Genomic DNA, 27,058 nt, shown 5'->3' on the forward strand with positions numbered 1-27,058 from the left:
GCTCTTCTGCTCTGCTCCCATTTTGCCCAGTGTGGTCTGAGCCAGGAGCCTGGATATGACATATTGAGGACCTTGCAAAACGTGGGAAGCTGAGCCCCTCATCTCTTCTCTTCTTTGCTGCCCTTGTCTTCCTCTCAGTGAAACGGAGGAACTCCCTTCAGGCTAAACAGAGCTGGCTGCAGCAGTGGGCGAAAGGGACACCCAGCAGCCCCATTGCCTGTGCCACGTGTGCACAGTATTGCTCTCCGTAGCAAGCTAAATCTCACCCATCCAAGGTCCTTTTCCTCTCTGCACCCCCTCCCAGCCCCTGCAGGAACTTGCTGCAGTCACTTTGCCTATTGGTGACGTCCAAGGGGCACGACTCTCCTGGGGCAGGGGAAGGGTCATAGGAAGTGTGTTTCCAATGGGAGACTGGTGAACAAGGGATGCTGATAAGAAAAGAATCCCAATTAACTCAGATGATTAACTCTTCCCACCACCTCTTCAGCCCTGGAAGAGATCCTGCTGCAGAGCAGGGACTGGCAATGCAGCTGCCAGCATCCATAGGGACCACAGAGCTGGGTGGGGGTGATGGTCCACCTCCGGCCACCTCCTCCTCAAATGTGACCAACGATGCACCCTGCCCACCTCAGGCTCAACCTGAGGCAGACATATGGGGGTGGGAAAATGCCCCTGTGTCAGCATCAGCACCGACACAGTGGCCTGCAGCTGTCCCCCGCTTGCCCCCAAATGGGCGCAGGTGCCTCTCTGCTGCCCTGGGCTATGGAGGTGGCTGCATTAACCCACAAAGTTTGGGTCAAAAGGGTTTGGCTGCACAGGGAGGGTGGTAGGGAGCAACGTGGGAGAGATGAGACAAACAGGGGCTGGGAGAGACCTGCTACTGCCTTGCACAGGAGACAGGCAGGAGAAAAGAGGGAAAAGTGACTCAAAGCCAAAGTAAAAGGAGAGAGAAGACACATGGAGGAGACACAGCTCCCTGGGTATAGCTCGCAGGGGTGGTGGGTGCTGCTGTGGTCCATGGAGAGCCATCAGGGCAGCAAAGGGTACTTCTTGCAGAGTACTCTGGGGTTATGCTTAAGGGTTTCCTTCCCACTCTACCTACCTCTCTGGTAGCGTTGAGAGTTGGAGACTGACCCTTTGCTCTGTGGGGATGGTGAGTTCCTCACCCTGTGGGTGCTGGTATTGCCATGGGATGCCTTTTCCTCTCTCTTCCTGCGTCTCAGCCCAGCTCACCTCTCCCTGGTTATGGAGGGGAAAGAAATGGCTTGAAAGCTCCCAGCTTGAGAGCTGCAGAAATCACATTGCCCTGGGCTTTCCTGGTTCTCAGCAGCTTCACTCCCACCAGGGCACCCCTTTGCCCCAGTGCCCAGGTACCCCCATGGGCCTATGGATGCGTGGGCCAGAGCGTGAGGTGTCCCCAGCATCACCGACTGCCACGGTCCAAGGAGCCAGAGGTCTCCATCAATGGCAGAGGACCTCCTGGGTGGTTTTTATCATTTTACTTTATTTGCATGAAGATAAACTGTGCTGTTGTCTGTACAATTTCTCCTTAAATACTTGGCAACCCTTAAAAAAATGAAAAACAAAAACAAACAGAAAAAAAAAAAGGAAAGAAACAGTGCAGGCTACAATATCAAAACAGTACGATGCTTGTGAATAAATAACCCCCTGGGGCAGCTGGGGGACATGGCTGTTCGGATTGCACAGGGCTGGTGAACCCTCCCAGGTCCTCACTACCCCTTCCCCTGACAGCAGGAACAGCAGCCAGATGGGGACGAGGCTGGGCACGGAGGACCCCTCTTCTGCTCTCTCCCAGCTCCTAGTTGCCCGGCTCAGCTGTGGTGGTGCTGGCGTTTTTGTTGGTTTTGCAGCAGAAATACTGGTTCCAGATCTGCAGGAAAGCTGTCCGGAACTTCTTGATCCTGAAGGCGTAGACGATGGGGTTCATGGCTGAGTTGCCATGGGTGAGGAAGATGGCGATGTAGGTGAGGATGTGCGGTGTCTCACAGGATGGGCAGAACAAGGTGATGCAGTTGAGGATGTGCAGAGGGAGCCAGCTGAGCGCGAAGAGGAAGAGGACCAGTGCTAACGACTTGGCGATCTTCAGCTCCTTCCCATAATACTTCTGGGGGTCATTGGAGCTGGAGGAGACCTTCTTGTTGAGTTGCTTGCGGATGAGGTTGAAGACTTCCAGGTAGATGAGCAGCATCAGCAACAGGGGAGGCAGGACCCAAACGAAGAAGTTGAAGTACACCATGTACTCCATGCTGATGACCGTCTCAAACTGGCACTTGATGACAAACTCCGTATGGCTGGCGTTCAGCTCCTGAGTCCTCCGCATCTTGTTCAGGTTGTTCCAGCCAAACATAGGGGTGAGTCCCACCAGAAAGGAGACAATCCAACAGCAAGCGATGGCCACTGCTGCCCGCCGGGGTGTCACCACACTCTTATACCTGTGGAAGAGGCAACAACCGCAGGAAAGAATTAAACACAAGTGGGATGCTCTGCCTGGGGGTTAAGATTGCTCCATGTGGGGTGGCAGTGCCCATGCTGAGATGGCATGATGTTCCTCACTCCCTTCCTTGGCAATTGGTAACAGCTTGTCCTGACAGATGTCTTAACAGACTGGTTTCTCTGCATGTGCCCTGGGGAACCTCACCCTGTCTCCCACCACCACCCCCAGCCCCAGGGATGGGCAGAGACCTCAGACATGATCCTGGAGCTCTGGCGGTTGATGCCAAGCTAGGAAATGCATTAGCAACCTGGAGCATGCCTGTGTGTTCAACCCTCATATCTGGGGGGGTTCATGGTGCTCTAACAGCCCACCTTACATCTGAGCACCCTACACCCAGAGCAGCAGGTCACCCTTTCCTCCCCCCATGCACCAGCACTGCCAGCACTGTCCCAGACAATTCCCTCTGCGCCAGGGGAGGAAATGGCCAGCAAAAGCATCCTCTGGGACCCACTGGGCTGGAGGAAGGATCTGCCGGTGCTAATGGACCCCTGGGGAAGCTTCTGGGCACAGCCTGTTTCATTTCCTAATGTGCTGGGCCGATCGACAAAACCCTCTTTCCTAATGGGTTGGTGCCAAGGGATGGAGGAGGAGGAGAGCCGTGCTCCAGCTGGGTTCTGCTGCCTCCCTGATGCCTCCAGGGAGCACACCGGGGCTGGGCTCGTCTCTCCAGAGCTCTCCAAGCGGGAAGTAGAGTCTGCTAGATTGATTTTTTCCCCTGGCCCTCAAAGTAAAGCTTCTCCTTGGAGGCCAAGAAGATTCGCAGCCCAAGTATTACTGCTTTCCACCAGAGGGGATTGAACAAAGAACATTTTTCTGATTGTTTGATGGGTTTTTCAGTGATGCTGGTGTTAACCTGGCCATGGGGACCATGTGGAGGTGGCTGGCAAACCTGGATCTCCATCCTGATGCTCAGAGCTCCCGGCTGCAGACATGCAGCCTTTACCTGTGGTGGAAAAATGGAGCATTTCGAGGCTTTATAATACAGCCAAGGACCCAAACCCACCCCCCCTGCCCCTTGAAGGTCCCTTCTCAAGACCCATCTCATGGGCAAGGTGTCAGGATGGGAGCATGGAGGGGTGCAGGGTGGAGGCGGGGACATCGGTCCCCAGGAGTCCAGAGGGTCCAGAGCCACCGGTCCCTAGCAGCTTTCCCGAATGAACCCCTTCTGGTCTGGGAAAAGATTCCCAGCATCCCGGAGGCAGCCAGGTCCCGTGGGAAGGAGGTGGCAACGCGGGCTGCTGTTTTCTCTGAGAGCCGAGGCTGAAGCTGGAGCATGATTTATTCCTTGTGAGGAGGAGAGAGGGCAGGAGACCCTGAGAAAGGCACAGGGAGAGCTGGGGCATGGGGAGGACGAGGGGTGGTGGGAGAGCACCAGCGCTGTAGACGAAGCAAAGGGAAAGGTGGGGGGAGGCATGGGAGCGGTGGGTGGCAGAGGGATGCCGGAGGCTCCCGTGGGGCTGTGTGCTGGCCCGTGCACCCCACATCAACGATAACAGATCCTTGGGGAGGGCTGATGTGCCCTTCCAGCCGTGACACCCCACTCCCACCTCCCCAGGCTCGAGCAGCTCAGGTGGGCGACACTAGAAAAAACAGCGGTCCCTGCTCTAGCGCCTTCCCTCTTTGCGATTCCTACAAGCTGTGTCCCATCTCCCCACACCCGGGGGTTTCTAGGGTCTTCTACCGATTTTGATGAATGCACTGCCGTCCCGGGTGCTCCCTGCCCTGCAGAGCTGTGCAACAGCCATGGCCAGAGAGACAAGGCTGCTGAGCAACAGCAGTGCCACCACGGTCCCCAAACACCTTCCCAGGGCTTGCAGCCAGCACCCAGGCAAGGAGGTGCTCCCAGAGCACCCACCCCTTCTCCTCCTGCCCTCATTCCTGTGTTGGGGGAGCACATGGGACAGAGTGAGCACTGAGACCCCGTTGTTAGTCATGACACAGGGTCGGATCAGAGGACGCAGCCAAAGCAGAGGGGATGGGGAACGGCTTCAGGGGGCTCAGCCTGGACGCTCCCGGCCCCCTGCAGCTCCAGAACATTGCGTGTTGTTGCAGATGGCTATCAGGACAGCTGCGGAGGTCGTGCAGACCTCAGGTCCCTGGATACACGCAAGCTCGCGTGGTCCGGAGTGTATAACACACACATAGCAGAGCAACCGCCCCACACGCTGCCGGCTGCTTGTCCACGTCCCCACTTCAGTGCACATCCCTCCCACCCCCTCACTGCACAACTGTCCGCCTCGCTGCACATCCATCCCTCCTTGCTGCACATCCATCCCTTCTCAATAAACATCCATCCTTTGTTAATGCACATCAGTTTCTCCTCTTCACTGCACATCCATCCCTCTTTGACTCACATGGATGCCCCCACCTTGCTGCACACCCATCCCTCCTCCTTGCCGCAGATCCATCTCTCTGCCATGGTCCACATCCATCCCTCCTTGCTGCACATCCATCTCTGCCACCTCACTGCACATGCCTGGCCTGACACACACAACAGTTTGAGCATCAGGACCTGGCTCTCCCTGCTCCTCACTTCACTTCACACCGTGAGGTTTAAGTGTGGCACTGCAGAAGCAGCCGGCAGCTGAGAGCAAAGCCTGCCCGTGCATCCCCCTGCATGTGTGCACCACGGTCACAGGAACCACAGCTGAACCCAAAAAATCCATAGAAAACAGCAACATTTGGAGCTGGGGCTTTTGTTCCTTTTGCGCCTTCAAGCAACAAGGCAAGGGCAGAGGCAGCTGCAGCACCCTGCAGGGAAACGTGCTCCCCAGGGGCTCACGGGTTCCCACTGTCCCCCATCAGCCCTACATGGAGGATGACAAAAGCCATAAAATGCCTGTGAGTTCCTTCTCTGTCCACCCCACAGGGTGTGACCACGCAGCTCTCATGGGGCTCAGCTGCTCTGAAGGCTGCAAACCCTGCTTAAAGGAGGGAAATGCAAGATCCCACCTAATGCTCAACCCCATGGCACAGGGCGTTTTGTGGGGGGCAATTAGCAGAGGGGTCAGGGACAGACACTGCTGTTCCCATGTTTCTTCCTTGGTTATGCCATAAAGAAAAAGACTTTCTCATTTACCTCATTTTACATTAATTTGATAGGGCTGGAGTTTGGGATGGGTCTGGGAGGCAGAAGCACTAGAAAATGCTGATAATGGCTCACAATTAATAAATAATCTTATTATTATCATCAGCACTGGAACAATTGCTAGCATCATTGCAATTTTATTACTACTATTATTTTTATTAACAGCTGCGACTAAAACATCAATGATAATAGTCACCACTATCATCATACAATTTGGGTTTGTTTCCTTTGTCTGTGGGGTTTTGAGCCTGACCATAATTGCTAGATTTTCCTCCTGCCCTCCCTCACTGGTGGTTTTTGTGCCATCCCTTCCACACAGAGATGGGCATCGCCCCAAGTCCTCCTGAACGCCCTGCCAAGGCCAGGAGAAAGAACCCTGGAGGGAGCACAGCAACTGTCCAGCCTCATTGATATCCCGGTGAAATGGGAGGGGCAGGAGCTTTGGTTTGGTGTGGAACAAAAATGTCTTTGAGGATTTGGAAAATAATGCGAAGAGGCAAAATATTAATTATTGATAGAGTGCTGTTTGCATCCCCAGAGGAAGTGCAAGAAGTGATGGTTGGAGGCGGAGGCAGACAAATTGTCCCCAAGGGCTGCGCAGAGCTAACGGGGAGACAAGGAGCAGGCTCCTCCAGGGAGAGATGCTGCCTCGTGTTGGGATGCTCCAGGAGATGGTGCAGTCAGTTTCTTGGGCTGAGGATGGAGTCACTGGAGGAGGTGCTGAGGCCCCTTTTCTCCAGGAGATCATGAAATGCTCCCCAGGCCCTCACCCCAAGGACACTATCCATCCTCCTTTCCCTTTGCTCATCACTTCCAGACTAGATTCAACTTCTTCTGCCACACCTTGATGTGGCCAGACCTCTGCATCCCTCTCTGCTGCAGCCAAGGGAGCCCAGCTCAGCCCAGGACCTGCTGTTTAGGTGTCTGGCACTGGGTGGGCAAAGCCCCCATGGCCATCTAACATATCAGGACACATCTGAAAACAAATGGAGAGTGGCGTGTTCATTGCCTTTCTATTGATTTGACTTTCGTCTTGGGGTCTGTCCCTCAAGAGAGAGACGAGGGCTCATTTCCTAGATCTCCAACCCACAGGTCAATCCAAATCTAACATTCACAAAACATCTCCTCTTGTTTCAGTTCAAAAAGCGTCAAAGATTCCAGGTCTGGTTTGAATAAAATGTGTTTGTTTTTTAGTATTTCTGTGAATATCCTTTTTGTCCAGAAAATACTTGCAGTTGTACAGCCAGCCCCAAGATGTGGCTTTGCTGGTCCTTGCTCTGGCAGGGCTTATTGCAGTGCAATTCCTGGGGAATTAATTCACTAATGAAGGCAGGCCATCGCTAATGAAATGAAGCTGGAGACAACGTGGTAGGAGGAAAGGAGGCCAAGCTGACATGAAGCTCATCTGCATTATGAACACAGCAAGGAAAAGCAGCCAGAGCATGTCCTGATCTAATTGAAAATCTCTAGACAAAAGTGCTTTGATCTCAGAGGATACTGGTTGCTGCTTCTTTTTTCCTGGATGTATCTTTGCTTCAGATCTTTCAGTGTCCTGGAGGCCACTGGGTGGGAAAACTCAGATGTTGGTGTTTAAAGCTGCTCAGAAATGCAAAGCTGAGAAATGCAAAGTGGCATCTGGGTTCTGCAGCAGCAATCTTAGCCGCGGCTCAGGGCTGGGACGAGGAGGTCCCTGGGCACCCGCACAAGGCGCAAAGTGCTGCAGAAGGGACGCTGCATGACAGAGGAACCTTGATCATGGCTCCTTTGTCACTCTAACCCTGGACGTGAAAAGTTTATTCCTTCTTCAGTATCTTGCTTTGGCTATTTTCCTCCTTCCCTTTAGATCTCTTTCGCGTTTCATTTAGGTAAAAACCCCAAGTTCAAAATCTTGAAGGTTATCAAGGATTTGAAAGTGTATTAAAATGTCTAAAAAAGTCTGTTAGCATTGGCTTAAATGTCTCTTAGCACCAACGTCCCCCTCGCATAATTTGAGTGCATCTCCTCTTTATTCACATCCCTCCTATGTGAGTTGGGAGCTTTGCGGCTCCTTGGGGTCAAACACCAAGGCTCAGCCCTTCACACTCCTGACAGCATCCATCCAACAACTGCAAGTCAACACTAGTGACAGGCCCATGTTGTCTGCAAACATGGCTTGAGCTGTTGGATGGCTCCCACCACGAAGGCATTTCACACCCTCCTGCGTCATCCTGGCAACTCTCACAGCCAGGATGGGGGTGAGAGGTGGCAACGACACAACCGTGAAGGTGATGTGAGAAAACATCTCCTGGGCAGAGGGGTGCCGACACCACTTCAGCATGTTGCTCTCATGGTCACATCACTTCTGGTTTCCCACCTTGGAAGAAATGTGGGTTTGTGACTGCTGGTGGGTGCTTCGCCATGTGAGTGGTGGCCTTGGGAGGGACAGATGTCAACCAACATCAGCCAAAGGTGGTAGCTGGATGGAGCTCTCCATGACAGCCTGCTCCTACAAATGCTCAGAAGGGAGGAGACTGGCCCTATAAGCATCTCCTCTGGGAGGCATGGGGGATTGTCCTGATTCCAAAATCCCAGACTTGTTGCTTGTCAGATGCCAGATGGCAAGTAAAGACGTAAAAAACTGGTCCAAAACCCATGGAGAGTCTTTCAGATGAGCCAGAAGAGTGTGTCCTTCTGCAGAAAGGACGTTGGTGTTGGTTGGTGATGGAGCCCCTGTCCTGCACCAAAATCACCCAGCAGCCTCCATCAGCACAGTATTTCCAGCCTGACACCAATGTCCTACCACAGACACACTTCCTAGTGCTCCGAAGGGACCGGGAGAACCCAAGGTACTCTGTGCACTGTCCTCTCCCAGCACCTCTGCTTGGTTGGTCTGCAAGAAATATGAGCTGTGGGAGAAACCTGACAAGTGCCAGCAGGCCCCTGGGACAGGAGGGGACAGAGGGACATGGTGGGAGACGACAGGCCAGGCGGCTGCAGCAAGGCGGTTTCCACTGTCCTCAGACTCCTCGCATGACCTTGAGGAACTGATTTAAAAGGGGAGGAAAATCCCCACCTGGCACCGTACCCACGTCTGTTTGCTCAGGGTGTGCAAGAGCTCAGCTGGAGGGAACAGTCAGGTGAGGGCAATGTTGGGTTTGCTACAGGTCACACTTTTGGTGGGGCTGCAGCAGGTTTCCACGGCAGGAGAGGCACCGATGGGAACAGACACCTTTTACCCACCACCCATGTGAATGGGGCTGCATCCCAAGTCTCCACCTAGAACCTCTCTGGTACCCATCGAGACAGAGCCCTGGTCAGGGCTGCCCTGCTCCCATCATCACCAGCTGCCCCAGTCTGGAGCAGGTGCTTGGTGCTTGGCGCTCCCTGAGCTGAGTGCTGCAAGAAGAGGTGGGGGCAGGAGGTCCAAAGCTGGGATTCTGCGAGGGGCTCCAGGGATGTATGTCCCCAGCGGGTGCCAGGTCCTCCCTGCCATGCTGCTGCGAGTCCCCCTGTGTGCAATGAGCTGTGATTTCAGAGGTCACAGCTGCCACTGCAGCTGGAGCACCCTACAGAGGGGCAAAGCAGGGCTGGGACCACCCCACCAAGAGTCGGAGAAGGATTTTCTCACCGTATGGTGTCCTTTCTGCTTGGCGTCAGCTCTATGAGCAGCTGGCACCTTTCTAAGCCCTATAGCTCAGCCCACACATGGTGACCTGGAGTTACAGCAGCTCAGCACCCCAGGATCAGCAGAGAGAGGAGCTGGGCATGACCAACCCTCTTCTTTGGGGACGTCTGCTCCCAAAACACTTTGGGTCTCCTCCACTGCAGCACGAGGAGATGGCACCACACCCTAAGACTGCTTAATGCAAACCTCACCCAAAGCCACCATGAGAGAGGCCGAAAGCATGTGCATGGGGGTGTATAGATCCATAAGTGCATCCCACTGAAGTTCCTCCTGGTCCAGCCTGTGTCCAGGGTTTGGTTTTACCATCCGAAAATGGTAGCTGTCTGCGTAGGAATTGTTCTGCAACAAGTGACTGCAAAGCACAAGCAGCTACAGCCGGGCGAAGCAGCTGGCAAGCCCACTGAATTTTTCTAACCGCTTTTAATAACCAGTAATCCTTTAATGGATAAAGGCGAGGGTGATTATGAGGCTTATGAGAACAGAGCCATCCTGCCAAAATTGACCAGTCCCCACACACTGAGACATGGCGTCCCCAGGGCTTTGGTGAGTGCTTCATTTAGTGGTGGGTGAAGCTGAAGATGGCCACAGCTCCAGTGAAGGGCAAGAAAGCAATAGAAAAAGGAGGTTTTGTGCTTTGAGCTGTGTCAGAGCAGGTTGTGCAGGGACCTGGACCATTGGCAGCCCTCCTGGACCCCAGACAGGGTCCGGGGAGATGCTGCTGCCTTGATGTGGATTCAGCCTACCCTGACACATCTCCTTGGACCTTGGAGGCACCCTGGGATCCCTGAGGACTGCAGAGGGATGTAGGCACATCCAAAAGCAGCCCTAGGGACAACAAACATCCCCACAAGAAGCAGGAGAGATAAGGTAGAAAAAGGCTTTATGGGCTAAAATGCGTGGAAATGGGGAATGATGCTTCTACAGGGCAGCCAGGCTGTGCCAGGGTATCTTCACCCCAGACTGGCAGTACAAAACATGAGAGTCCATCAGGGATGTCCATCCAGCGGATGGCTACAAGTGTGGGAAGAGGTGTCCTCCCCCACCTCCAGCGGTCCACGGCGTGGACCCAGAGGCCAGACACATCCCCCCACCTCTGCCGCTCTCTTGATGCCATCAGCCCCGGTGGGACCAAGCCTCAAAGCACATGTCACAGCTCAGCCCACCTTGAGCTTGGCATCTCCCAAGGGGCAGCATCACCCACAGCCTCATGAGGCTGCTTAAGGGCTTGTTTCCTCGGTCCCCAATACCCATATACATGCCCACACTGGCCACCTGGTTTTTGAGTCTAAACCTGCCATATTTTGGGTTCCAGCTAGAGGATCGAGTTAAATCTTTGCCTGCTGAGCCAGAGACTTGTCTTATCATGTCTCTGGTCGCTGGGATGTTAGGAGCAGCCACAACATCACACCAGCCTGGATGAGTTCATTGCCAAGCAGTTGCACACCCCTCCTGGGACTGCTCCTGGCCTTGATGGAGAAGTAGCTGCTGGCTGGATCTCTGCAGCCTGCTTCGTTTGGGATGCCTGTGCCGCTGGACTCCCCAAGCTCTGGTGATGAATCACAACCCATCTTTGGGAAAAAAATCACAGGCTTCCAGTAACTGCAGAGCTTCTTTCAGATCACTCGCCCAGTTGTCCTCATCTCAGAGGTGGGATGTGAGTAACCTCCAGAGCAGCTCCACTGTGGACCAGTGCTGACAGGGGACTGGACCTTCCCCTTCGGCATCCCAGCGGCTCCCACAGTGACAGGATGCTGCAAGGGCAAGGGGGAGCATGGGAGGGCTGGAGATCACAGGGAGGGAGGACACAAAGCACGGGGACCTCGCACATGTCCTTCCCTTTCAGGCTCTGCCCTGGGTGTGGAGCAGACACTGCTGTTGTCCAAAGAAGGCAAAGCAGCGCATGTCGTCTGCCACTGCTCAATGAGAAAGGCAATTTTTCTCACATTCTTCAGGCAGCATCCTTCACCCTCGCAGCAAATATAAATCCTCTGTGCACATAAAGTTAATCTTGTTTTTAAACTGGGCTTGGTTTACAGCCTGTGGCTGGATCCTGACACGTTCAAGTGCTCTGTCACTGCGTAAGCAGCAATTCTCGGCAAGGACCACTCACCCGGTGCTCAGCCCCCTCATCCCAAATGTGGGTGTGTGGGGGTTAAGCAGCAGGCTGCGGATGCCCAGGGCATCTAATGCCTGGTGGAAATGATAATTTAATTCGTGCCTATCAGGGAGTGCTGCCCCCTAATCCCAGGCAGACCCTTCATGCCCCAAAGGGAGCCGTGAGATGATGCTGTGGGCAGCACCGAGTGCATCCAAGGGTGCTGAGTGCCTGCACCGGGGTGGCCATGCTCTGGATGTGTCACCCTCCTGCTGCCGTGTGGCAGTCCTGAGGGTGCACCAAATGTCCCTGGTCAACAGGGTACAAGTCGCAGAGCCATAGATTTGCGCCCAGGCAGCTGCAGGGCTCCATCCCAGCTCCACCATGTGTGGTCACAGGCCTCCAGGATTTTCCTGGATTGCTGGCTTCTCCCTCCAGGACCCCGAGGTAGGTGGGAGGGAAACAATTTAACGCTATTGGCAACGGCTGCAAAATCATGAAAAGAGCTGCAGAATCTCAGAGCTGGGGGAAAAAAATGTGATGTTCTCGTCTTTTGGCGCCTGGTTTCAGGCAGCAGCATTTTTGAGCATTTCTCTGCAACGCAAAGCATGAGAAGTACTGCTTTAAAAGAGAAAAGAAACAGAAGTTGGGATTCTTCTATAGCACCAGGACTTTGGGAATTAGGGCACATAGAGAGGAACAGCCCACCCCTAAGAGATGGGGGTGAAATTATGAAAGCTGGCTACATCGCTGATGGACAGCGTGATGGGCATGATGGACTTGTTTTCAGTGTTACCCCTGTGCAATAAATTTACTGGACATTTTTAGTGTCTAAACAGTTTTGTTATCGAAAACAGAAATTTGGTGTGCGAACATCTCCTTGGAGAGGAGTACGGGTCTGAATCTCAGGGCAGGTCCTGCATGCCCCCATCACGTAGAGCCCCTTCTACGCTGGGAGCAACCCTGCCTCCAGCAGAAGACAATTTCTGCAGGGAAAGAAGGTTTCAGGAGGAGCTGCCCAAAACCCTCGTGCATCTCTCTCTGGACAGTGTGCTGGAGGTGTTTCTCACCCAGCATCACGGTGGGGAGATCAATGTGCTTGGCCAGGAGTCTCAGGTCATCTACCCTCGCCACACCACCACCCTGTGGATCTGGCCACCTCAAAGGCTCTCACACATCAGCCCTGCCCCTGCCACAGTGATTAGCTGGGAGCCGATTGCCCAGGCCTGGCTCAGCAGCTGATCCTACGTGTCTCTACGTGTCACTGTGGGATTAGAGAAGTCAGGGCGATGTACTCATGTAGTACAAAGGAGAAGGGATAAAAGGCAGCTTTGGCTATCTTCAGTGCAAATCCAGGACTTTGCTGGATAAAAGCAGGGTTTTTTCAATTACTATTTGTATTGTACTTGAATTTTTCTATGCATTGCATATTTTTGTTCTTTATGCAAAAGAACCTCTTTGAAATGAAGACTCTGAAAGTCAACCCCCAAAAGGGAGAAGGGAGGGGCAAGAGGGGAGGACGAAGAAAGAAAGTAACTCTAAAAACCACTTAAAATGCCAAATCTGTCAAATGTGGGCTCTGTGAGAAATTGAAATGAGACGGCAGAGATAAAATGCCTGGTGTGATTGGGCTCTGAGAGCCTCTGTGGCTCATACTCCATCCCACAAAATGCTGTGGCTTGCAGAAAGCCGGCCGTGCTAGGAGGAAGATGCCAGCTAAGGAAGCGCCTGGTGCCATCTGTACAGCACCAGGGCAGGTTGCCCAGTGCCACCGTTCTTCCCTGCATGTCACCACCATGCTCTGCAAGTGCCGCTAAATCAAAGGACAAGTTGGTACCCAGAGGAGTCCTCCAACCAGGTGAGTCTAAAAAGCACCGAGAGCAATTAAAAGGCAGGAGCAGATCAGAGATCCCCACTAGAAGGGAAATAAGAGGGGTCTTGAGAACTGCTGGCATTTCATCTGCATTCGATAGGACATCGAGCGCTGCTCCCTGGATAAATGGGAGGCAGGAAACTGGAGATAGCATCTCCTGTTAAGAGGCATTAACCCAGCCACCAAGCAGGGCTGAGGTGGGTCTTTATCTCTCCAATGCAGAAGGACTCTTCAGAAAAAGACATATCCTAAATTACAGCTGGAACAAGCGATCAGTATCAGCTGCCTTTTAATTTCTTGTTTTTAACACTTCTGCTTGCTAATCCAACTCCTGATTTTGCAGTCAACAACTGAACTCCTCGGTTTCTTAAGCTACAACTTGTTATTGCTGTCCAGGATCCTCACAGCACAATTTGTCACTGCAAAGGGAACATTTCTCTTCTTGCACTTTGCCCAGTTCAAAGATTAGTACATTCAAGACTGAAAAATTGGCTGGAAGCTCACAAAATGAGGGAGGTTGTTTTCTCCACCCAATGTCTAAATAAGAATTAGAAGTGCCGACGAGATCTACTGTTTCTAAACCTCAGAGGACACAGTAACCCAAAACAACCAGTTCAGCACCTTCTGTCCAATGCATATTTCCCCTGATTAAAAGATCAATTTCAAATGCAAAAAGCAGTTGGATTAATTTAAATTTTTTTTGCTAATGAGTTGGCTAGATGTACTTTCAATTAGTGAAAATAATTTTGGAGATGCCATTTTGTGCTAGAGTTGACGTCCAACTTCTGTCCAAACACAACTTGCCACAAAGCTTGAGTAAAACCTGTGTTATTCACCTCTCCACAGCACCATAAAAATGGGAGAAGTGAGGATCAGGGTACATATGTGTCAAGCCATTAAGTTATTTACGTCGGGATGAATCTGTCCAGTGCAGATCTATATATCTTGATCAGCCAAATGAAATGCCAAATTGAAAGTGAAGGCTCCAGTTAACAACGCAATCAAATGTTCCCTCACCGTAGAGAATCGATCTTTCGCCAGGAAAACAAATAAAAAGTGCAAATCCAAAGCACACCTGAAGTTTATTATTTAAACTCTGTTTCCTCTTTCAGATTTAAAAGATTATTTATTCCCTTGGAGGAAAACTGATTGACCTTGTTGCCTGGAAGGAAGCAGCTCAGTATTTACATCAGGACGGTGCAGAGAAAGAGCTGAGACTCAAGACCAGGAATTGCAGCAAAATGCATCAGCTGGGCATAAATCACACCCTGTGCATCTTCCTAATTACTCTGGCAGTGAAATCCAGGCAAGGAGCAATGGGCAGACATAGCCTGAGTCTGCCCAGACAGCCTGGCTGGCGCAGGGCACGGAGATGAAGGATGCAGGGGGCCAGGCAGGATCGAGTCCTCCCCAAGCACGAGGACTGTGCCGGTCCCTGTGAAGCCTGCGAGGGATCCGGCATCCCCCTTCCCTGGTGCACAAGGACATGCAGTGCTGCAAGAAGGTCCCCAGGCTGCTGGAGACGGAGGTGCTTTGCTGTGGCTGGACCCGTGGCACTTAAGGCAGGGGATGGCCCTACAGAGGGTGGCCATCTGCATCGCTGATGCTGCGAGCATCGTGAGAGTGGGTGTAAAAGCAAGACAGGGATGGCTGCTCAGGGCACCCCTGAGCTCCCTTTGAGCACACAGACCTCTCTGAGCCCACAGAGCACCTGTGTCCCAGCAGCACTGAACGTGGGGAACGATCTCCCTTAATATAAACCCCTCTCGCCTGCACCCACGCAGGCGTCCGCCTGGCTCTGCGCAGGCTTTGCCATGTCCATCTGGACGCAGGCTGTGCTCTAAGCTCTCTCCCAGTCTCGACCGCTCAGTGCCACAGGCGAACAGAGCCATTTGCACTGAGAAAAATGAGCGTGTCATTTTTGTGTGTTACAAGGTTTAAGTCACTGAGTGTTGTTACCAGTGCAGAAAAGAAAGAGAAATAGTTTAGCCTGTAAGACTGTGCTAATTATGGCTATGTCTGAGACAGCATTTCTCAGCATCGGCTTCTCGGTGCTTTCGGAGAGTTTGTAGCTTCATTCCCTCTGTGAACAGATGGGGAAACTGAGTCGCAGAGGGGAGCTATGACATCCCAAGTGAAGCAAGATGAACTGACTTGAATGAGAAAGCATCCCTGGTGCCAGGAGCTGGCACTTCCCTTATTTGAAGGAGGCCAAGAAAAATCATCCTGGTCTCTGGATGCTGGGAGAGAAATGGCCCGGAGAAGGCGGATAGACAGCCATTCCAGCGATCTCCCGGCTTTCTGTGCTCTGGTGGAGCGATGTGCCTTTGAGGAGCAATGGAAAGGTATTATTGTCACCCCAGGCAGGGTCCAGGACTGGGGGATGTCACCCCTCTGCCTCTGTGTCCCTGCGGTCCTGCTCATGCATCGCGGGTGCCCAAGGGTCTGCGCACAAGAGCACCATGGCCGGTCTCAGGGGCAGCATAGACGGAGGCTGGCAAGGAAGACAAGGGAACGGGGCTGGGGAACAAATCCCCTTTCCTCCTCCGTCTCCTTTTTGTGACCAGAGACTTTTGTTCTTAACAAAAATCCAACCAAACCACCCAAGACTGCATCAGCTGCTGAAAGTGGTCCCCTGCTCAGTGCCGGGGGGCAAAGCCCAGGCAAGGAAGGGATGGGGGGAAGGATGTAAAAGGCAGTGAGAGATGGGGCAAGGGCGTAAGGGAGGGCTGCTGGGTCCCACCAGGCTCAGTGCAGTGAAGGGCAAATCCAGATGCTGCAAAACTTTCCAGTGGCTGATCCTGCTCTGCACCGCCCTACATCACCAAAAATGGTCCTTCCTCCCCTATTTGCCCCCCGTCACCCATCTGGCCCTTAGCCCATAGGCGATGGCTGCCTGTGCTCTATAGGAAGGAGGATCTCAACCCCTTGGGGTTATTTTATAGTCTCTTGCTGATGGCATCACCAATGGTGTCTCCTTAATACCCAGACCTGCCCGTTCAGCTGCCCTCCAGTTGGAAAGGTGGCTACGTGCCCAGCAGCAGGCTGCAGCGGGGCTGGCTGCTGGCGGACCAGGGGGTGCTCAGCTCATTGCTATTCTGCAGGACACCCCACTGGCTGTGGGGCTTTTTTGTGGCCGTCTTGCAGAGTATCAATTGCTCTTTCTTGCAACTGGGCATCCCGCACAAGAGCCACGTGCCTGCCCCAGCAGCTGGGCAGCCGTGCTGCCAGAGAAGGCATCTCCCTGCCAGGAGCCCGGACAGCCTCTGGGATGGCTGGTTTCTCATTTCATGGGCTTGAAAGTTCAGGTGACCTTGGATGAGATGTGTCCCAAAAGGACCGGCTCCCTGGGACTGCTCCTTCCAGCCCATCAGCAGCCCACATGCTGTGTTCTCCCCGGCTCTCATGTCCTGCGTCCATCCCTGCTGCATCTGGCGGAATCACTTTGAAAAATCATTAACTTATCTCCAGGATAAACCAATGCTGTTCATATTAGCTCAGCTGTGCTGGCTGTCATTCACCCAGGCTCTGAGATGGTGCTGTTGTCCTCAAAGGGGCGAGCCTCTCAAGTTGTCCCCTTCCCTCCCTGTGTGGTCTCCTCCATGTCCTGCTGTCTGCAGGGACCACAACCCCCATGATCTGTGTCTGGGCTTCCCTCGCACCCCTGTGGGCAGGACCCTGCAGGGTTTTTCCCTGTCCTTCCTCCAGCCAGAGGTTTTCTTCCAGCCTATCAGTTTCTTTCCACTCTGAAATGACTCCCATGTGTGTCATGAAGAAATTCATCTCCCAGGTCATTTCACCACGGTGCCTCCTCCACGTTTTCCTCCTTTTTTCCATCCTTCTTTGTGTGGCAGTGACCTTTCTATCCCCCCTGCCTCCACACCAGAATATAGACCTGCCAATACGCAGACTTTCTGAATTTCAGACCCCTCTTGACTCACTCATGTCTGCTCCGACTGGTCCCACCAAACCCCCTCTCCATGCTGAGGCTCACGCTGTGACCCCTTAGGATGAATCATTCCTCCCTGTTGTCAGGCTGATTTCGAGCATGGCCATCTGGATGCAGTGGCTCCATGGCACCCGTCCCTGACCTTTGCCCAGCCCTGCCTGCTCTGCCTTGGAGGCTCAGGGACTTGCAGGTCCCAGGCCACCCAGCCGGGTGGCTGCCATGTCCCCTCAGAGCACATCCCCATGTCCAATAATCGCTTGTGTTTGGGTACAAGCTTTCTCTGAGATGTCCTAGACAGGAGATCTTGTTGGGTCTGGCCTCGCTGACTGCAAATTGCAGCTGTGGCTCTGGGAGTCCTTCCAGATCAGACTTTGAAAATGGAGTCTGGTGGGCTTTGTCCCAGCTGTCTCCCATCCAAGCTCATGGCCAAAATCCCCTTTCTGGTCAACAGAGTCAACCTGGCACTTTTAAGACACAGTTAAGCTTATTCTAACACCATGAATGGGCTAGAAAAACCATGCTGTGATGCACCCCGGGGTGTAAAAGGTGCTGAGGGTGGCTTGGCTGTTGGTGGCCACAGGGCACATGTCCAACCAGAGCAAGACAGATGCCACGTGCATGTCCCAAGGGCTGGACGATGACACAGAGACCAGCCTGTGGCTCCAGAGCCCATTGCTGGAGAGGGGGTTGGTGCCAGCCCCGTGGTGGAGGAGTGCCTGAGCACGCCTGCACACCCAGCCCTGACCCCATGAGTCACGTATTTCTGCTCTATCACTCGCTCTGGCTCGCATGGAGCAGACATGGGACTGTTTCTGTAAAGATCAGGTGATGACAACACCTCCCATCGATGGAGTCACATTCTTCCATCTCAGGGGTGGGGGAAGACCCAGGACACCCCATCAAAGGGCTCCTGCATGCCCTGAGCCAGCTCTGGCACCGGCTGGCTGTGGTGACAGCACACACCATGGTGAGCTGGTCCTGACTCACTCCTGACACGCTGCCTGCAGGGCCAGGCTGGGCTGGCAGGGACTGGGCAGGCTGAATCAGCAGCTTTTGCTTTGGCAAAGCCTCCTTCTGTAGGGTGTTTCACTTGTCTTATTGCCAGCAGCTGCACAGGGTCCTTGGAAAGTGGTGGACACCAAGCCCCAATGTGCGTCACCATCGCTTCCACCAACCCAGAGCCCCTGGAAACACCCCAGTCACTCCAGAAAAGGGAAAACCATCTCTGAAGTGCTCAGTGGTGCCGTTGGAAGTGTGACAGTTTGTCTAGGTGTTCCCAGGTGTTTTTGGGGCTCTGTTGCTCAACCACAGGTCTGATGGACTATGGTACTGTGGACATAGGACCATCACTCACCTGCAGTGAGGGACCTCACCTTACTCACTGCAGACATCTCACTGTTCATCCCACCATGTCTGGGTGGCTCTGGCTGTTGGTACTCCTCACCTTTTGCTCAGTGGGGACCTCATGGTCAGTTTATATTGCCATAGGATGAAGAAATGCAAGCTGGCTAGTGTCCCATCTGCCCACTTTGTAGAGTAGGTCCTCTGGGGTTGATGGTACCCACCACACCTGAATCACTGCTATGGGGGTGGCAGAGCCTTGCTGGGTCCTATCCATCCATCCCCACCTGGTTTGATGTCTGTGTTCCCTGCAGGATAAATTCATGGGCAGGAGCCCACTCACCAAGGGCATCATCCCTACAGATGTGTCTCAGCCCCTTCTGACTCTCAGTGGATGGAGATGCTGTCACTTTTAATTATGACCAATTGCTGACGAGAGTGACTTTTGGCATTCTTGACTCCAGGCTCTGCAGACCAGGGACCTGCAGCCCAGGAGGGCCATTTGGCCTCCTGGATAACCCTGTTGCATTGCGTTGCTCCTGCACAAATCACTGTGGCATGCGCTGGGATCATGGAGGAGCCTGGCTGCCGGGTGCCCTGGGCACAATCGTGACGTGAGACCAGCTGATCACCGCACAGTGCATGAACAGAAAGGCCAGGTTGTCCCGACATATCTCAGCTTCCATACCTGCTGTGCCCCAGCCTCCGTCCCTGCCTGGTGGGGTCACCCTGAGCGAGCCATGGTGCTGCTCTGTGCCTCAGTTTCCCTGTCTGCAAATGTGCTATTGCCCTTGCTGGGAACATGCCTTCAAATTTACTGGTGATGCATTGTCAGGGGTCAATGCTTTAACCTGAAAATCAGTAGAAATGGGGAAAAAAACAATGAAAATATTCCCAGAGCATGATTTTGGGGTGTAGCAGGCGCACACCAGCAAGAAGGAGCTGGTTTTCATTCATCGCCCTGCGGCGCAACGCAGGCAGGCATAAGCTCTGCTGAGGGGACAGATGTCGACTCACAGCTAACGGGGTCAGGGCGAAATGATACCCTGGGCAGATTACCCAGCACAGGGACCACGTCTCGCCCCACTCAGAGATACAGGAGAAGGGCTGAGATGGGGTGCTGCTGTCCAGGAAGCCCATCCAGGGTCTCTGGAGGCCATGCATCTCCCCTTGCCCTTTTAATCCAGAAAATTTGGGAATAACCCCAAATATCAGCAAGTCCGGAGCACTCCTGCACAGGATTCACCACTTTTCTCCCCCTCCCTCTGTGCTACCAAGAGTGGAGCATCCCCCGGTCAGACCCTCGCTGCATCCCAAGGAGGGGGACACCTGCAATCCCCAGCGTTTTCCCTAAGAGCCCGGGAGCTGGGGACACTGCTTACAGCCCAAGTTGCTTCCCTCTGGCCGGCATGGCAGCGTCTGTAGCTTTTTCAAGTGACCTGATTTTGCGTCTGTCGGCAAAGGTCTCGTGGTGCCGGTGCAGCAGCTGTGTGCACTCCCGCCGAGCCTAATCCAGACGTCGCCTCGCCAAGGGAAGAGCCCTCGTGGCTTTGATCTTTGACTTAGCATGCTCTTGGCTGAAAATTACTCTGCAGATCAGAGAGTCATGCTAAAAACCGGTTCACCTGGGTATTTACCAGGATCTCAAGACCAATATAACCTGCCGGTAAATCCCTTCCCGTTTCCAAGACCCTGAGTATTTTGGTGACACCAGAATTGAGCTCCTGGTCCTGGACTGGCACAGCTCGTCCGTGTACCCCGGATCTGGTTCGAGCAGAGCTTGGTGTGAAATGCTTGCTCTGATTTAGCACCCACACACTGAGCTGGTGCAGGGTGCTGGAAACTGCAGCTTGGAAACAGCCCAAAGTCTCCAGCAAACCTCTCTGGACTGTGATTTCTGCCTTTTATTCTCCATCCTTGGTTCAGATCTGCCTGTTCCTTGGGAATGAAGGTCTCCATAGATCACCCTCATTTGCTAAAAATATACCTGGCGGAGGGCAGCAAGGGAAGAAAAAAAGAGGTGGCTGAAAAGACCTGCCAGTCCCCAAAATTTCTCTGGTTTAGGAAAAATGTGAGCGTTTTCCTTGGAAATTCAACCCGCTTTCGCAGGGGCAGGGCCTGTAAGGATGGATGGCATCTTTTCATTGACTAATAGAGGCTGAAGGAAACCTTCAGCTCCTGGGCATGAGAGCCTCCCTGCAGCTCTCCGAGCTCACGCTCCCAGCTCTGAGTGTCCAGCTGTACTCTTTTGAGATGTTTCCTCTGAATTTGAAAATAAGCTTCGGAAGAGCCACAGTTTGGTTTATTCACTTGCCTGGTTGGACAGGATCACTCACCATTGCCCTCGCTTATTGTCTGCTGTTTTGGCCAGGCTGGCTAGAGACATCTCCAGTCACCCTTGCCTCCCTGGGGACATGTGAAACCCATCATCTGGCCAGCAAATTGCCCTCAGATGGAGCATACATTTCCTTGTCTTAATTTCATCCCATTGCTTTGGGTTGAAACCCTTGTGCCAGCCTGAAAAATTGCTTCTGTGATTTGACACCTCCCCCTTTCAGTGGGTACCGTCCCCAGGGGACCGGCTCCCACAGGCACTGGGGCCACCACGGATCCCAGCCTGGTCCGAAACCTCCCCATCTCCATCCTGGACACATCTGCTGGGTGTCAGAGCCCAAGTGTCCGGAGAGGTTTCCTGGCACTTAGTGTTGGAGTGCTGGAAAGATTTCCCATGAGCCCTTAGGTGCTTTGGTGCCTGGGAATTTGGGCCAAAGCAGGGTGTCATCCCAACGTCCTCCTCATCCCCCCTCCCATGGCAGCAGGGTGCCCATTGCTCTCCTGCCAAGACTCTCCATGAACTCTCGGTGGAGGAAAGGGGGGAAAACCATCTCGGACCTGTGCCCTGTTCCATGACCCAGCTGGCTGAGGGCGAAGAGACTTCCTAGGCTTCCCTGTGACCCAGCCCCAGCTGGCCCCACGCCTGCAGCCCTTGGCAGGTCTGGAGAGAAGGGGAAAGAGCACTGAAATCCCGGCAAGAGCTTGAGCTCAGGCAGGAGCCTGAAAAACAGCGGGGTCAAGGCAGGAAAGCTTCCCCCTTCCACTGCCAGGTCCATCCAAGAGCTCGCAGGCTATCTGTAAGTCCTCCTCACCTCCTGGCTCGCACGTGCTGCAGGCCAGGGCCAAGGGATGCTCCTGCCATCCCTGAGCTGTTTTATCTCATAAGGCTCAGGACAGGGCACTTCTGAACCATCGGAGAATGCCAGCTCTGTCTGCAGAGCCGCCCACAGACCCTGCTTTACCCTGGGCTCTCCCCCTGCTGCGCCCCAGCCTCCTGCCCCACCATTTCCTAGCAATTTCCAGCCCGGGTTGGTCTAATTTCCATGGCTCTGCAGCCTCACATGTGCGTTCAAAAGCTTCAGCAACACAAACTGCAGCTTGCCCTGGTGGGATGTTCCTCGGGATGCTGCAGGGTGGGAAGGGCAGGGCTGGGGGAACACCCCAGTGTCGGGGCCCAGGCACAGAGGGTGGAGGTCCCTGCTGTGGAGTGAGCAACCCCACGTACAAGGGCTCTTCCTACCAGCAGATGGATTCTCCAGTTTTTATCTTCCTGGCACATGTTTCAAAGTGTTTGAGGAAAGAGCTGGTGGTCTAAACAAAGTGGACAAGGTGAGGACCCTCAAGGACATGCCAAGACAGGACCAGGCTGCATCCATGCACCCAGCATCCCCGGCCAAGGGGCTGTGGTTCAGTGTGTCCTGAGGACACCAGCTCCTTCTGCCATGGCCCTCTCCAAAAAGCCCAACACAACATCTCAGAGCAGAGACGGGGACCCCTGAGACAGCGGAGGCTGGGCCAAAGGAGCTACATTCCCCCACAAACATCCCTCCGGCACTGTCCCCTCCAGCATCCTGCCGCCAGCCACCGCCACGGGGATGCCGAGGGGCCGGTTCCTGCCGGACGCCCCCGGCCGGCTGCTTCCCCTCCCTTTGAACTTGTTTCATCTTCTGCGAGCACGGCTGTGAGAGGGAAGTTTGGGCTGGGCGGGGGGACCCTGCTGTGCCTGGCTGGGGGGGACGACAGGATGGGGGTCCTGCCTTGACGCTGGGCGGGGAGGAAGGATGCGAGAGGGGAGATGTGAGCTTTTCCACCAGCATGAAGGCAGCAAACCTATTTTAGGTGGTTTCCAGCTGTTTAGAGCTGTTCCTGTGGAGGCTGGGGAGTGTGGTACCCTCTGCTCCAGCCTGCTCAACCCGAGCGATGCTCTTGCATCCCTCCATAGTTGAGAAAAGGCTCCCCGGGGGGAGGCAGCATCCTCCAGACCCCAGCAGCCAGGAGGGGTGCTACCCAGGGGTTTGGGGCAGAGGGATACAGTTCGGTGGGATATCCCGGTCCCCCGACTATGCTGGGTGTGCACTGGGTTTACCTCACAGAGTAGGAGGAAGGAGGTGCCAACTCAGAGCTGCACAAGACCCCTTTCCATCCCGCAAAATCTGCCTCCACCTTGCACAAGTGGCCCACGTTCCTCTGTGTTTCTGTGCCCATGGGAAACACAGCCATGGGAGCAAGGAGGATGCCCGAGACAGAGCATCAGATGATGGTTGGGCATCTCCCCCTGCCATCCTGAGACACATTACAAATGTCTCAGGGCATCATTTGCTCAAAATATGTTGCCAGCAAACACCCACCCCCGGGGCTGCAAAGCTCCCAGTCTCTCCCCCAGGGCTCACTCTCCGGCCGGGTGCATGGGCAGCGGACGGGTCCACGTGTTTGCTAGAAGGAGCAAACCTGTAGGTTGTTCGCCCAAGCTTGCAGCCCCCAGGGCCAGGGTGTGCATGGGCAGCCAGGAGCCGGAGCCAGGCTGCGATGCACCATGTTCCGCCTTCCCTGCCAAGATGCGCTTCCAGTCCTGGCTCTGCCTAATTAAATAGAAAGCCTGGAAAGTCCAGTGGTGACTTTGCTTCTCCTTCAGACAACTCTTCCCAGCCAACAGTCCCATTGGCTTCTTGCCCCAGTTGGACAGTATGTGACAGGGATGTGGAAACCCCTGCACACCCTTTCATGGAACCTGAAATGCAAGTGGTGACTTGCTGGGGACCCCCGGAGTGAAGACGGCACTTGCAGGGTGGTCGGCATGAGGATGGAGCAGGGATGCACAGAGCCTCCCTCCTTGCTGCTCCCAGTCCTGGTTGGCTGCCTCTATGAAATGCATTTCCCTTCCCTGCTGTCCCCTCTCCCCAAGCCTCGGCAGAGCCAGGGCTGCCTGCGAGCGGATAGCAGGGCTGGGATGTGGGGGATCCCCATGCATGACAGCCACGCCGGGCCATGTGTGGGTCACGCTGGTGAGCATCCACCCTGTGCCAGGCTTATCTGGGGACTTTCTTTGGCACAGGAACAGGCTGCGGAGTGCACGCTGTCTGCTGACCCTGTCCCCCCTGTGCCTGACGCTGGCCGGCCACGTGCCAGAGGGGATGTCCCTGCTCCGTGTCCTGGCTGCCCTAGGGATGTGGCCGAGGCAGAGATCCCCCCACATTGCTCCCCACCTGCCTGCAAATCTCTGTGGGATGCCGTTGCTGCCCAGGACTGGATGCCGTGGCTGCCTGTGGACCTCAGGGGACGTTAGTAGCTCTCCCTGAGGTCTCCTAGGCACGAGTGGCCACCCGTGTCTCGCCAGGGACCCAAGTCCTGCCGAGGTGTCACAGGCTCTCAGCACCCAGCACCAATTTGCACACCGGTAGGTTTGGCATCACAGTGAGGAATAACACCACGAAGCCGCGATTCAAGCCGTCAGCACTGTAGAAATGTTTTCAGTATCATCTTTTAGCATCTAGCAACAGGTTGGGAGAAACTTGAGGCATTCCTGATTCAGGGAATATTCTCCAGTGGCATTTTCTGTCCTATCTGCAATCTACAATGTTGTTTTGCTGCTGCTCTGTCTAGGACACAAAAACCACCTAAAATCACTGCATTTGCCAACTGCTAGGAATTCATGCCAGGGAAAGAAGGAAACATCCAGGGATAAGCAAACAGGAGAGCTGGCGAAGCCGAACCCTTCTTGTTGAGGCTATGAAGCCCTTCAATATTAAAGTAGGCTACAAAAAGCCAGAGGAAAACCTCATGATGCCGAATGCTCAGGCACATAACAGGATGACAAAATTCAGGGTCGATACTGCATTAGAAAAGCCCACCCAAACTCTACACAGCACAGGGGACTCTAACTTTATATTGCTCCCAGGAAATCTATTGGGCTCAGGGCAGAAATCTCCCCAAAAAGGCCCATTTGATGCTCAAAGGCAGCGAGAAAAAAGACTGAGTTTGTTAGAAAAATGACTGACAAGAGCTAGGCAGTGTTGCTATGTATAAAGCCGCAGTACTCCCACACCTGAACCCATCCCCGCCGCGCAGGGGATGCAGGAGGACCAAAAAAGCACCGAGAGCAATGACAGGGCGAGAATTGCTTTGGTTACACCGACAGGCTGGAAGACGAGGATTTTTCAGGCTGGGAAAATCACACTTAGGGAGGAAGTTGGGAACAGCCTGCGAAATCGTGTGTGGCAGGGAGGGAGTGGGCAGGGACTGTGGTTTTATCCTGTACCCCCCCTCTGCCTTACGCTCCTTCACTGAGCAGCCTCTGCTGGCCACCGCCACAGGAAAAACCCCAAAGCAACAGATCTCTGGCCTGATCCAGCGGATCTGGGGACACCGAGCACTACGGAGCAGTCAGTTGATCCCGGCGCAGGTACCTCCTGTCCCTGTCTCCCTGACCGGGAAGGCAATTCCTGCCCCAGGAAGGGTCCTACACCTGTTGGGGTCTGGGCAGCACCTAACACAGGGGGGTTGGGTTCCTTTTGGGGGGTCTTTGTGCTGATGAAGGGTCATGGACCCCTCCAGCAAACGGGCTGGAGCCCATGTCTGAACTGCAAAGGGGTCAGTACGGTGACATGAGCTGGGTGTGTGCTCAGCTGTCCTGGCTGGGCTGAGTTTTCCAGCAATGCTTTCAGCAGCGGGAGCCTTCCTGGAGCCAAGCAGCCCAGCAAAGGTGTCCCTGCAGCCCGGGCATGTCCTAGAACAGAGCAAGGGGGACCAGTGACAGCGACTGCACAGCGAGGAGCCGAGCCGGGATGCGTGGGCTGCACACGAACGGCTCCAACACGGGGTGTCACATCCCCTTCCAGCCCCGCTGCCACCCCCCCGGTCCCACTGTCACACCCCGGCCCCACGGCTGCCTCCCCCAGCCCCAGGGGCTGCAGCACTGCACCGGCGGGGAAGGAGCTGGCCACGAAGCAGTTAAATATCTGGAGCAGCAGAGTTCAAACACAGCCCCAAGGTACTTGCTATGGGCTTGGCTTTGACAAAAGATACAGATGATGAGAAGGTGAAAAACGGGGAGAGGAGTCATGTGTGGGGCAGCCCCATAGCCAGGGGTCTCTCCTGGGTGAGCCTGCCCCGAGAGACGTGCCGGCCTGTCATCTCTGGTCCCTCAAAACCCCAAAGCTGTGTCCCACATGTCCATGAGCAATTGCTCCCAGGCTCCTGGGCTGCCTATGGCAAGGGAAAACTTGGGCTGAAGACAAATCTGTCATCCCCTTTCCACTCCCTGAAGCACCCCAGCAGTGCTCTCCCGTGAGCGGTGGGACGCACTTTGTCCTGGCCACGGGGACCCTGAGAGGGGCTGCCCTGCCCTGCCTGCCTGCCCTGCCCTGCCTGCCGGCTGCTACAATGGAATCTCTGCCTGCACACCCAGCACCCCCTGAACCCCCAAACAAAGCTGCCGGAGGCTCTGGGACCCCCCCCAGCCCAGCCTGCCCCGATTGCTGCTGCGGCCAGATGTGCCCGGGCTGGCAGCATGGAGGAAGACCTTTCTCCCAGTGCTTCTCCAAGAGTTTGGGGCATCTTCGCTCCCTTTTAACCCCTGCAGCAGCCACCGCAGAGCCCATCCCAATGTGTTTTCCTACCTGACAGGGATCTTCACCCGCAGGTATCGATCCACGGCAATGGCCAGGAGTGCCAGGATGGAGCTCTCGGTGAGGATGAGGACGGGACAGGCCACCATGAGGCAGCTGTAAAACTCCGTCTGTGGTCCGATGTTGATGATGATGGCCAGGGGGATGACCAGGGCCCCCACGGCAACGTCGGCCACCGCCAGCGAGACGATGAAGCAGAAAGTGGCATCCCGCAGCGCCTGGTTCATCTTCACAGCCCAAATGACCAGGATATTCCCCGGCACGGACACCAAAGCGATGAGGACTTCGATGGAGATGTAGGCAGCCTGGAAGGCTGAGACGGGGTGTGCCATGATGCTCCGGTCCCCTCCCCGCTCGCGCTGGGGTCCCTCGGTCACCTGCAGACGCACAGGGAGGCGGTTAGCGACTGGCATCGTTAACTGCGCTGCGAGCCGGGATGGAGCCTGTGCGGGGGGGGCGGGAGAGAAAAAACCCCTCTCTCGTCTGTGCCGTCCCCTGGGGGCTCCGGCCCCCCCCGGCCCCCCGGGGCTCATCCTGCACCCACCTCCATCCCGCTTCGCAACCGCGCCGGGAGC

At 54.6% G+C, this 27,058-nt stretch overlaps 1 protein-coding gene across 1 annotated transcript; it reads right to left on the reverse strand.

Annotated features, from left to right (window-relative positions):
- Positions 1-1,819: 1,819 nt before the first annotated feature.
- On the reverse strand, positions 1,820-26,830 carry ADORA1 (adenosine A1 receptor). The gene is made up of 2 exons (XM_072844692.1): positions 26,475-26,830; positions 1,820-2,453 (listed from the first exon to the last, which is right to left on the reverse strand). The coding sequence occupies exons 1-2, from the start codon at positions 26,813-26,815 to the stop codon at positions 1,820-1,822; spliced, it is 975 nt and encodes a 324-aa protein (XP_072700793.1). The 5' UTR covers positions 26,816-26,830.
- Between the last annotated feature and the right edge of the window lie 228 nt (positions 26,831-27,058).

Source organism: Ciconia boyciana, chromosome 23 (genome assembly GCF_034638445.1).
Source record: "Ciconia boyciana chromosome 23, ASM3463844v1, whole genome shotgun sequence".
Lineage (NCBI taxonomy): Eukaryota > Metazoa > Chordata > Aves > Ciconiiformes > Ciconiidae > Ciconia > Ciconia boyciana.

Bases quoted from the DNA above. Each gene is read 5' to 3' on its own strand.
- ADORA1 (XM_072844692.1), bottom strand. From the start codon at position 26,815: ATGGCACACCCCGTCTCAGCCTTCCAGGCTGCCTACATCTCCATCGAA. The intron at 2,454-26,474 runs GTAGGAAAACAC...CCTCTTCCACAG, and splicing joins CGGGTGAAGATCCCTGTCAG to GTATAAGAGTGTGGTGACAC.